General features: G+C 39.3%; 1 protein-coding gene across 15 annotated transcripts in view; it reads right to left on the reverse strand.

Annotated features, from left to right (window-relative positions):
* Positions 1 to 11,408, reverse strand: part of HEATR5A (HEAT repeat containing 5A) — a 125,267-nt gene extending 113,859 nt beyond the window's left edge. For 6 of the 15 annotated variants that reach the window (XM_043549702.1, XM_043549698.1, XM_043549701.1 and 3 more), the window contains exons 1-3: positions 10,890 to 11,030; positions 10,481 to 10,557; positions 1,015 to 1,247 (exon numbers count right to left, since the gene is read on the reverse strand). In XM_043549702.1, coding sequence (XP_043405637.1) covers positions 1,015 to 1,140 — 126 coding nt within the window. In that variant the 5' untranslated portion in view covers positions 1,141 to 1,247; positions 10,481 to 10,557; positions 10,890 to 11,030. Of the gene's footprint in view, positions 1 to 1,014; positions 1,248 to 8,248; positions 8,382 to 9,484; positions 9,535 to 10,480; positions 10,558 to 10,889; positions 11,031 to 11,240 lie in introns of those variants that run through there. The other 9 variants (XM_037900563.2, XM_037900561.2, XM_043549703.1 and 6 more) reach the window with 7 other exon arrangements.
* Between the last annotated feature and the right edge of the window lie 1,400 nt (positions 11,409 to 12,808).

Raw genomic sequence — 12,808 nt, forward strand, 5'->3', positions numbered from 1 at the left:
AAAGGAAATATCAATGTCTGTATTCTCTCTTTAAAAGAGTGAGAAATTGTAATTGGCAACTATCATAACACTTTACAATTTTCCAACATAGTTACCCAAGTTCCTAACTGACTACTATCTAGATCAATTTACTAGTAAGCTAGATCAGCGATGTATACCCTTTGGCTTTGGAGCCACATGCCGCATTTGGGACCCTGCACAAAGTTCTATGTTTCTGTCAGAGATCTTTAGTCTAATCTTAGACAGAGCAAACCAAGTATATATCATACGGGCATTGCCATCTCACCGAACGCACACAAGACAAGTCTAGTAGCCAGAGTTGGCAGGATCCCTCCCCAACTCTTCCATCATTCAATAAGAAAAAGGGAACCAGAGAGGAAATATGTCAGATGGAGCTACAGAGAGCCACAAAATAATTATGCAATGATATGCAGACATTCTCCTGCAAGGACATGAAGCATCAATCACAACATCACATTGTAGTTATTTCTCCAACTACTTTTATTGATGAAGAGGCTCTCCAGCTCAAGGGTTACTACCACTGATCTACTGCCTAAACAGTAGCAGCAGTAATATTTATTCTATCACGTGGCCACTAAACAGACTTTTAATTCAACTTTTTTTCTGTGTATATACAGGAGATAAAACAAAAAAGCAGCAGCTCTCACACTGTTTTGATTAAAAAAAACAAACACAACAGTACAGAAATACAAAGAATACAAAAAGGCTGATCATTTAAACCTGTAAAATATGAAATCTTGTGAAATATTTTTTTCACCAGATTCAAAGAGCTGTTTTACTGGAAGAGAACATAAATTCTCTGCAATGTTTTAAAAAGTTTTGTTTGCTTGAAGTTCAGTAAGAACATCATGTAGAAGATCTAAAATATTATCATCCAAGTAGATCTTTAAAATTAACTCTACCTATAGAACACCTAGTATAAGGAGTAAGGGATATGGAGAAAAATAGTTCTCTCTGAGGAATGCTATTTCTTTCCAATTATATTATACTTACCCTGCTAGTCACTGGTAAAAGTTTTTCCAAAAATCTCAACCATTCAAAAATGAACTCTGCCTTCTGAAATTCACCAAGCTGGTTATATGCCTCTTCATTAAGCAGTAAACTGTGAGCCAACTCCATTCCTTGAAATCTCTCTCCTCAAAGACTACAGATTAAGACACTCAGAGCTGTAGCTAATCAGGGTTCTCCTCATCAATCTCGAGTGACTGAATCAGAAGACTGAACTCCTAAAAAAGAGAAATCATACCACATTTCAATCTTAGCTTACTGATATTAACACTAATTTTCAGAGTAAAAGAGTAACCAATGCACATGGACACACACATTATTAAACATTTTATTTGGCTGCACTTGTTGATATTTATGCTCATGGAGGGGGGAGGGATAGCTCAGTGGTTTGAGCATTGGCCTGCTAAACCCAGGGTTGAGTTCAATCCTTGAGGGGGCCATTCAGGGATCTGGGGCAAAAATTGGGGATCGGTCCTGCTTTGACCGGGGGGTTGGACTAGATGACCTGCTGAGGTCCCTTCCAACCCTGATATTCTATGATTCTAACAAGTGACAGACTGATAGTACTCAAATAAATTTGTTAGTCTCTAAGGTGCCACAAGTACTCCTGTTCTTTTTGCGGATACAGACTAACACAGCTGCTGCTCTGAAACCAAATATAACATGCTGATTAAAGACAGATATAGTATAGAATATGCCAGGTAAGCTTGCTCACAAAGCTATCAGTTCACCTACAACTCTCTTTTGAAATTCCGGTACCTTGTTGAGCATCTACTGAAAAATGATGGTCATTCAAGCCCAATTGTGACAAATTTTGTAATCTATAGTAAAGTTCACTGATCGGGCTCTAAAAATCATGGGATAAAAACAGAGATTAAAGCTCATGTTAATTTATGTCCTGGCTAGATATAAACCCCATTTCACATAAAGGCCTAGTGCATTACTCTACTAATATATCTATCCATAATATACAGGGACTTAATTTTATTCTTAAAGAAACTTCTGAGATGGTCTTTTTAAAAAAAATTCCTGTTAATTAATACGACAATTTATTTTTACAAGTTAATTAATAAGAAATGAATTCAATACAACTTGCATCCAGATTCTTTGTTGCACCAGTCCTTCAAAAACTATATTTTGGGTCTAACACCCTCCAAACATAATTAAAAACAAATTTAATAAAAACCAATTCTAAATATGTACTTGTTATCCTACAGGAATGTCACATAGGTTTTATAAGCAAAAATATAGGATTTGGTAAGAAATTTTGTATCTATCGCAAACAAAAATATTCTTTGAGCCTGCAGTAAAATGCTAGTGTCATATCTTAAACTCCAAAACAAATTATCCTTTCCAGAGGTCATTAAGACTGCTGAACATGCATTTCTTTCTATGCAGCAGCAATACTGTATTGTAAAATGATATATCAAGCAGCAAATGGGTAGCACAAAGGAGTGCTAAATAATTTAGTGCTCAGCTTGTCATATGCACAGCAGCAGGTTATCTTTATTACCCTCAAACACGTTTTGCCCACCTCTTACTCCCTAAGGAAATTAGTCATATATAATTTATTATTTGAAATATACCTGAAATACCAGGCAGCTTGACAATGTACTACACTAGAAACTCACAGCCAGAATAAATATTTAAGTGGCTAATTATATATATATATTAATTGCTTATTTACATGTACTTTCACAGCTGGCTAGCATTCTTACTCTGTAAGTAGAGTATTCATATAAATTAACTTTATCCACTTTACATTTTTCTCTAACCTACATGAGCTAGAGGATTAAACTTTTCATTCCATATTTGGGCAAAGTTTCTTCTTTGTTACAGTGTGGAAATACTACGCACAGTCTTTGTACAATCTCCTTAATTCTCATCCACTGCATGTTTCTAGCTACGCTTTTGTAAATCACCTACCACAGTCAATTCCAAGTCATCTTAAAAGATGATTACAAGCTGCAGTTTTTTGCTAACCAAAAGGATCTCAAATTCAAATTTCTAGCGTCCTTTGCTTTGCAAAATCTGGCATCCCAAAATGGTCAAAGAAGATTCCCATGTATAAAAAAATTGTAAAAATACAAAAAAATAGTTAAGCTAAAGGGTAGCTTATTTTCATATATTAAACAATATATTAATAAAATGTATTTTGAAAAAAAATCTCTTTAAAGGAATAAAAAAATAGATTCTTCTATCTGGGACTTCTTATCAAATGCAGCGTTACTCTGCAATGGAAATCCAGTCTCTCCCCCTTCGAGTCAGCTTGGATGAAGGATATCAAGAACCCTACTACTCAGCAATAAAATATGAAACCCAGAGCACATGAAGACCAAGAAATACTGCCCTACTCATGGAATACAACAACAAAAACCTAACTTCAGAAGTTCTGACTGTTACTTCTGGTTTCTATCTCAGAGCACCTACCAAAAATCACAACACTAAACAGTTCCTACATAAAACATTCAAATGGTCTGTACATTATTTCTTTGTATTCCACCTAAAATTTAATAAATTTCACTACAGTAGTTTATGACATAATCTCTTTTCTCTGTTTATGTTATATTCAACTTTTAAATTGTTTTTAACCCCCCCAAAAAAGGGGAGGGGGGGGAGACCACAGCTAAAGTAATATCCTGGCTATGATTCTAGAAGGATATGCTCTTTGATTTCTTCATGGGACTTGCAAAAATAAACCCACACACAAGGAAATATGCATCTACATATAAAAAGTATTACAAATTCATATGATTATTTCAAAATCTTCAAACTGGTTTAATGTGCTAATAATAAAAGCAAAGAGGAACTGACATATGAGTCAACAAAGAGGGTACTAGCAAAGATGACTAAGAGGTTTCTGAAGCATCTGTGAAGAATATAGTGGACTTTGACGCAAAAGATCAGGATGAGTGGATCTTTCCAGACTTCTGCTATCCCAAGGATAATTCTAACACTGGAATGAATGAATACTGTTTTAAAGCCAAGAGGGTAGGAGACTTTTCACATTTTTTAGGCACCAATGCTTTCCTTTCGTAATCAAAGCTTCCAAAACAATACATCCTGTGAGCCTTCCAAGACTTTTTTTTGGCTGAATATGAGCAGGTTCCCCTCACCTTAGTGTATCTACGACACCCTTCCTACAGACACCTCTAGTGTGCCCGCCACAACCTACCACTTATTCTGAACCTTTACAGCCTCTGGGAACTCCACTAACATGAAAAAGAAATCAGAAGAGGGTACTGATCTACAGCTTTCCAAGCAAGGAGAGTAGTGAGGAAATGTAATGTCTATTGCAACATGCTGGTGCTAGAATCAGAAAGGAGCATGGATTCAAAAATCAGGGATGGGGCAATGACATTCCACAGTAGGATGTCAACATATGGTGTAAGGAAAAGTTGGATCCTAATATTATTAATTATTTTTATTGTAATCATGCTCAAAAGTGCTAGCCCACTTTCCAAATGTACGAAGAAACACCTCAACCCCACAGAGTGTATAATATAAGGATACAAGTGTGTGTCCACATATGACACAGGTATACTTTTATGGCATTTCCTTAAGGTTGGGGGAATATCAAGGTTGTGATTTTGCTCAACCTGGAATTTAAAAATTTTGGGAAAAACCCTCTGAGAAAAGAAAAATGAAGATTTTATTAAATGAAACAAGCTACATATGCAGTTCACTTTGAAAGCATATTTATTCTTCAAACAAAAAAGGCACATGCAGGCCAAAGGAAAAAAGCTGGTTATTCTGTAAATAAAGACACAATAACTGAGTCCCCCTAACTAGTTAGGTCTACTGTCCTCTTGTATTTGCTCCTAAATAACCATGTACATTTATCAACTTAGGGCCTGGGTTTGCAACTGGATTCATGCAGACAGCCTTTCAACTCTTCAAGTCAATGGGGTTCCTTAAGTTGTTTTTAATACAAAAGTGTTCTTTAAAATATCACTTTTAAGGATACGCTATTTGAAAGTTGTGGTATCCTAAACAAGAATCTTTAGTAATTAGTTAAAAAAAATAAATAATACATCGAGTCAGCAGGAGATCCAATCAGAAAATGTTGCTAAAAAACAAAACAAACACTCACAAAATATATCTCCCAAACAGCTCTAGATCACAGTGTCATTCTAAATCCGCTCTCTCTACCATGAGCTGTCAAGTTCGTTTTATAGTTATAACATCCTTGCAGAGTCATGAAGATTCACTAACCAAGGCAGAAAAATATACCCACCCACCATTCATTACCATAGCAAAGATGTTAATGGAAAGACATTTTGTTTGTCAACTTGGCACGTAGAATTTTGCAAGGCTGAGTCAGAGCATATTACCAGAAGAAAAGTTCCTAGTGAATGGGCACGAGATTTATAAATTCCACAATTATTTCAGAGTTTACAGCATCAAAACACCAAAAAAAATCAACAATAGTTCAGTTTCCAGAACCCGACATCTTACATCAGCAAAGTGAAATACATTACTTGTTTATATTCTTCAAAGAAAAAAAGAATTGGTAAACCAGGGTCAGAGACATTTGGAGAAGTTACCTTTAGCAACTGAACAAGAACATCTGAATATTATTCGTTCCAGGGTTAGACTAAGCCACAGACAAGGTAAAATTCAAGATAGGGCAGATAATGAGTCTCAGCTTTGGACTTTAATCTGTGGTGGAAAACCCACTTGTGCTTTAAACACATCCTTGCCGAAACAAGCACTCCAGATTTACCACTGATTACTGTCTTCCTCCAGATGTGACTGTGTAACGAGGATATTGACATTAATGAACTGCAATTTTCAATTACTAAGCAACAATGGCAATTTTATGATTTTTTTCCACAGATAGTTTTTATTTTTTCTGCTCAAAACAAATGAAACATCCCTACCAACCTCCCATACTCAAATATTGAGATTTTAATCATGGTCCACTATTCCAAGAGTGATCACTGATTAATAATGGGAACTAGTAGACAGTGATTATTTTACAGTGTTTAACAAATTTCCCTTCAGACCTGCAGGTTTTCTATTTATGAATAAAAAACATTTGATCACTCATTGCTGCCTTTCTCTGCGAAGTTGACAGTAATGACTCTTCATATTCAAGTAAGATTTGGGTGCCTAGACACTACATTCAGATAAAGATCTAGTAAATCATTATCAACTGCCTCTCCTTAGTAGTGAAAATCCTAAGCGAAGCGTAAGAGCTGCAGTAACTTACTCATAATAAATATTACCCTACACATTATTTTCAGATAAATAATATTGAACATTAAGTTCTGAAACATGTATGCAATAAATTTGGTATAAAAATAAATATTCAATCAATAAACCGATGGACTCTCCCCTACACGCCTACCCCACATTCCAGCCGTAATGAAAAATGGATGCTAACCTGAAACTAATCATATATTTTGTAAGCTAGACAATCAAAATCAACCTAGCCAGGCTACCAAAAACAAAACAAACAACCGCAACAACCTGCCAAAATCAAAACGCCACTCAAAATTATCTAATAGCAAGTATCTGTTCACCAGTGCAAGGTCTTGGGAAGTCCAAAGTAGAAATATTTTAACTAGTTTGCAGTAACATTTTTCTTCTTAAAGCTTTAGGTTCTCTAACACTAATCTAAGAAATGTAACCAATATATTGGGTCTTCCGACCTCAGGCGTTTAGTCTGTGGTCATTAACAGTTCTAATCAATTTTATTCCTGCAGGGTTGTTGTAAAAGTTTAATAGGGTGATCGTTACTTCTTAGCCAACTGCATGACAAGACAATCAATGCTCAAACCTAATTTAAGCACTTAAAGATACCTATCTATAAAGTCTTCAAAACAGAAACACTGCTTCTATGTGACTTCTCAAGCTTTTTCATTAAAATAAAAATTGGGTGGAGTGTGTTTATACTCATCTTATAGGTCAAAATATGTGCTAACAGGACAATTTCATTGAGGTTGCATGACTGTTAACTGACAGCAGATGCTGTCCCAAATTTTTTAACTAAATACATTAAAGCTTGTATCCTGATTTTAGTCTCAAACATTATCTACCAGACCAAAATCCAAACAGATTCAGAGTCCAATCCTGCCCTCTCTGCAAATACCAAACTCCTGCAGACTTCAAAGGGAGATTAGATTGCACAAGGAATGCAGGACTGCATCCTTAGGTAGCCAAGAGTGTGACATAATATAATATAAATAGGATTCAACCAATTTAAATATTTAACAAAGGATAGAATTCTAACACATCAATAAGAAGTATTAAGAAGTAGATCTTGCTGATTTAAATGACAAATACAACATCCTAGCTGCTAAAACAATTTGAAATTTAAACATGGACAACATTGCATTTAAACAGACATATCCCAATGCTATACACATTTTTGATGAGTCTAAACAAAGTCAAAGCAAACTCAGATTGCTCAAAATGGTATGACAACAATTACCCACCTATGTACAGAAAAAGCATCCAAGACAAAAAATCTGATTAAACACCAGCGATAAGGTAAAGCAAAAATAAATAAAGAATGACTGCAAGGAAAGCTCTAAATATTTAGTTTTTATCCCACTGACTTCTTTTTCCTTAGTATCACGTGGGAGGTGTCAATGTCCTCAGCATTATGCTTTCTAACCAGCAATGCTGTGCCTTTTCTCTGTAGACAAAACCTTAAAATTCTCACGGCACAGAACCACAAAATGTAATTACAGACTGCTGCTGCTATGGCTGGATATGCATTGGCCTTTCCAAGTATGGTCTGTTTTCAGAGCTTTGCGATTCATTCTTGCTCTCTCATTCTATCGCTAAATGGGTGAATTTAATGTATGCTTCCACTCAGTCAAACAAATATAAGAAATGAAATAAAATGTTTAGTAAACGTTAATATTTTGAGTATTTCAGCATCAGTAGAAAAATCAAAACAACAGTATGAAATCAATTTTAAAGAAAAAGTCACCTATATGGATTCTGAACATTTCAAAACAGATCAGAGGCACCATATACTGAAAAAATTAATTCTTTTATGCTTTGTGTTACTGAGTATATACCCCATAAGACTTCAAAAAGGCTCTGATGTTGCAAATACTTACACACATGCTTGATCTGATGCATGAGTAGTACTACAGTCACATGCATGAAGTTAAACACACATAGAACTGTTTGCAGGATCAGGACCTAAGATTCTCAAATACCATATTTACTTCTACCAAAATCATTCAGGACATCACACCTCTAAGTTAAAGGTGCAGTATTCTAGGCTCCAACTGTATTGGGATATGATTGTTTCTCAACAACCGGTGTGTGGAGCAGACACGGTCCCTGAGATTTCCCTGACACAGTTTAGGAAGGCAGCAAGCTAGTCCCTGGTATCAAAAAGGTTGAAAAACATAATATACTGTCCAGCAATGGGACTCCTCACAAATGCTGTCAATGGGACTCTGCAGGGGCCTGTCCTATCACATCACAATGCAAGATCAGGACTCTAGTCAACACTACGCGTCACTTGATTCTCTAGAAACTGAAAATAACTGCTTCGTAAAGAAGATTCTAGAACAGCTCAAAGCAGATGTAGCTGTACACAGATTTGAAATGTTGGCACAATGGCCACATAAACTAGCTAATTATCCAAATATTTTATTGGCCCTAAAGCAAATATTTAATTTAGGATTCAAACACAAGTATACAAAATATCTCTAGACTTAACATTGTAGCAATGAATTAACACAAATCTTAAAAAAAAGAAAGAGAACTATCAATTAATAAATTAAAAACTGGAACAATCCAGCATTTCTACACAACTTATTTCTGATTAAATACAGCTCATTATAAATACTTAAACATGACAAATCACAAAAGACAGACATATCTCCTGATTGTTTATATCTATCTTTATGAAAATGGCAAAACAATTTTTGACATAGGTTCAGCATTTACAACTTAAAAGATCTAAATAACCAAAAGCATTTTATCCCTCATTAAAAATAAAATCCAACCAAATTTAAAGAAATATTTGAAAACAAAACAGTTATTTACTTAAGACTTGGATAATTCCAGCTTCATCTTGTAGAAGCATCAAAAAGAAAGCAAGTACCCTTAAATCTACACATTGACACTTTCTAATCCCTTCCTGCATATCACAACCCTATTATCTAAACACGCTCCCCCCCCCCCCCAAACAATCTCATCACTGTAGCCTTGACTACACTAGGGTTTTAGGAATTTCTCCCCTTCTCCAAAATTCATACTATCACCACACAGGTAAAGCTCCACAAACTGAAGAAATATTAGGAGCCCTTGTACAGAACTCTGGCATCACTTAGACCTGCCCTGGGCAAGACTGGACGAGGTTTTCAAAACGCCAACAGCTGCAGGAGCCTTGTCTATACTAGCACTTCCAATGCTGCTACCCCCAGTGGCATATTTTTAAAAAGCCAAAATAAACACTCCCAAACCCTAGCATACTCACAGAATGGGGGTGTTTGTCTTCTGCAGTGCCTGTTATCTGTAACAGCCTACCTAACAAAACAGGGCATCAATCTCATCTACTCTACGTTCTGTTTCAATTTCAATTAAAAACCTATTCTTTTCTGCCAATACCTCTTTCTTTCTCAAGCCTTCTGTATTACTTACCTGAATAAAAGCATTTTGGGATTCAGTACACATGAAAGTAGGAATAGAAAATAAAGTAGCACTGTCTCTCCTGTGAAATGACACTTCTATCCTCCTCCCTTTAGTGAAACTAATCCAGAAAAAGCTCGGAAACCCCGGCAAACTATCCAGCAAAGAATGAGCTTAATTTCATTTTCTTTCTGCTCTGTGGTTAGAATTTCACACATACAGAGATGACTATCTTTCAAGTCAGTCTAAGCAGTCTTATCAGCAGCAACTATAAGGGGAAGAGAAGTTAGGTTTATTTCTCTCTGCTTTTTACTGTTGATAAATAAATATGGTTATTGATGTGACAGACCATCAGACTGCCTTGGTCAAGGGTTCTCAAAAAGGGGTCAGGACCCCTCAGGGGGTCATGAGGTTATTACATGGGGGGGGGTCGCAAGCTGTCAGCCTTCACCCCAAACCGCACTTCGCCGCCAGCACTTATAATAGCGTTAAATATAAAAAAGTGTTTTTAGTTTATGGGGGGGGAGGGGGGAGGAGGTCGCACTCAGAGGCTAGCTGTGTGAAAGGGGTCACCAGTACAAAAGTTTGAGAACCACTAGCTTAGGTTCTTCTGTGTGGAGCAGCAAGGCTCTGGGCATGCAAGTTCCGAATCCCAGCAAGACACACACTTTTCCCCAAAGAAATACATAAGCCAGCTCTGCCACTCTTGTCCTTTTCTCCGACATGGGTGTGGAGGTCGAGCATGACCTCACCGCCTCCACTTATCACCCATGCCCTGAGCTTGGAAAGAAAGAGTAGGTAAAAGGTCTAGGAAAAGCTCCTGGACCCTTTTCATCGCCCTCACCTTTACAGAGGTTCCTGACAGGATCTGATGACTCTTTGAAGTCGAGACATCCTTCTACCTTCCTGGGCCAAGGAAAGCTGGCAGGAGTTCAACACACTTTTTTAGCATCACCTCACCCCTCCCGACCAAGAACCACCACCTGCCTCTCACAACAGGTCGCCGGCCCCCTTCAACTCCGTCCCCAGCCCATGGGGGGCGGGGGGGGAACGGGGGTGGCAGAGTTCCTGGCCCCTTCAGACCTCCCCATACCCCAGCCTGGGGGGAGGGGCTAGCAGAGCTCCTGCCCCTTTCAACCCCCCATACCCCAGCCTGGGGGGAGGGGCTGGCAGAGCTCCTGCCCCTTTCAGCCCCCCATACCCCAGCGTGGGCGGGTGGGGGAGGAGGGCAGAGCGCCCCCGGCTCGGGTTACCTGGCCCGCACGGAGCTAGCTGGCGAGTCTCCCGTTCCGGATCCGCAGGGCGAGGTGCCGCCGTGCTGCCGGGAAAAGCCGCGGCTCCGGCCGCCTTCCTCCAGCGCCGGAGGCGACGCCAACCCACAGGCCGGGCTGCAGGGAGGCGGGGGAGGGAGGCGCGGCCCAGGGCCGTGCAATCGGGTCCGGAGCCATCGAGCGGCCGCTGTGGCAGGCGCGGCCTCGCTGCTCCGCGTCAGAGCCGGGCGTGGGGGAGCTGCCGGGGCTCCCCCTGCGCACTAGGATGCTCAGCACCGCGCCGGCCCGCAGCCAGCGCCGGCCCGGGGCCGCGGGCCTTGGCGTCATCCCTACCTGGACCCCTGCAGCGTTGCTCCCCGGCCACTAACCTCCGCACGGCCCCAGCCCGGCCGCATGAAAGCGGGGACGGCCCTGGGGTGGAAGTCCTGCCGCCGAACTGCGGGAGACAGCGACGCCCTAGTGAGGCGTGGCCCGATCCCCGGGGCTAAGGGTCTGGTACCATGAGGATGCCGTAGTTAGGAGTCCGTAGCTGCTTTAAAAGTACAATGTCGCTTTAATTTTACTTAATCTGGTGAGTTTTAACCCGCCCCATCTTTCTTTTATGGGGGGGACGACAGTCCTACTGTCCAATAAAATGTCTCATGCACCCAGTGTACAACAACGGGTTGTTCAAAAGAGGAGGTTTTGGAGTAGAAGTGGTGGGATTGGGACAGAATTGTATTTGGTATGGCTGGGAGCACTTTGGGGCAGAGACGCATAGCAGTTTTCTTAAGGGAGTGGTACGAGGTGTCTCCTGTACAGATTCCGTTTTACAAGCACCTCTGAGATGCAGCTACCTTTGGGATGGAGAGTGTCCTGCAACTGGCCCATAGCACACTGCAAATAGTGTAGGGAAAGGAACAGACAGGACCTTGTTGTCACGGTCTTATTCAAAACCCCATCATATATTAACTACTTAATACTCAATTTAGCTACTTCAAAATGCTGAAGACCTCAGGTGGCCCTATTGGAATATGAACCTATGATTCCAGCCAGTACTACATCATTTTCAGACCTGAAACTTAAGACGTCCTTTATTGTGTTTTCTAACAGTGCCTAGCACAAGGACCTTTTAAAAACTTAAGTATAAAGAGGTAAATAGCAAGGTCCCCCCAAGGAGCTGTATTCGGACCTGTGCTGTTTAACGTATTGAGAAGTGATCTGGAAAAGGGGGCAAACCGTGAGATGGCAAAGTTTGCAGATGACACTAAACTACTCATTATTGCAAAGTGCTACAAAGGGAGCTCACAAAACTGAGTGATGAGGCAATAAAATGGCAGATGAAATTCAATGTTGATAAAAATTATTGCACTTTTATATATACAAAACGATGGGTTATAAATTAGATGTTACCACTCAAGAAAGAGCTCTATTACATAGTTCTGTGGAAACATCTGCTCAGTGTGCAGTGATAGTCAAAAACGCTAACAATGTTAGGAACTATTAGGAAAGGATAAGATAAGAAGACAGAAAAGCTCATACTGCCACTATATAATTCCACGGTATCCCACACCTTGAATACTATCTGCAGTTCTGGTCGCCCCATCTCAAAAAACATATATTAGAATTAGAAAGGGTACAGACAAGAGCAACACAGATTATTAGGGATATGGAACAGTTTCCACATGGAAAGATTAAAAAGACCGGGACTGTTCAGATTAAAAAGGGGGAATATGAGAGAGGTGTATAAAGTAATGAATGGTCTGGAGAAAGTGGATAGGGAAGTGTTATTGACCCCTTCACATACTACAAGAATCAGGGCCAATGAAATTAATAGGCAGCAGGTTTAAAACTAACATAAGGAAGTACTTCTTCACACAGTGCACAGTCAAACTGTGTAATTTGTTGCCAGGGAATGTTGT

This window comes from Chelonia mydas, chromosome 6 (assembly GCF_015237465.2).
Source record: "Chelonia mydas isolate rCheMyd1 chromosome 6, rCheMyd1.pri.v2, whole genome shotgun sequence".
Lineage (NCBI taxonomy): Eukaryota > Metazoa > Chordata > Testudines > Cheloniidae > Chelonia > Chelonia mydas.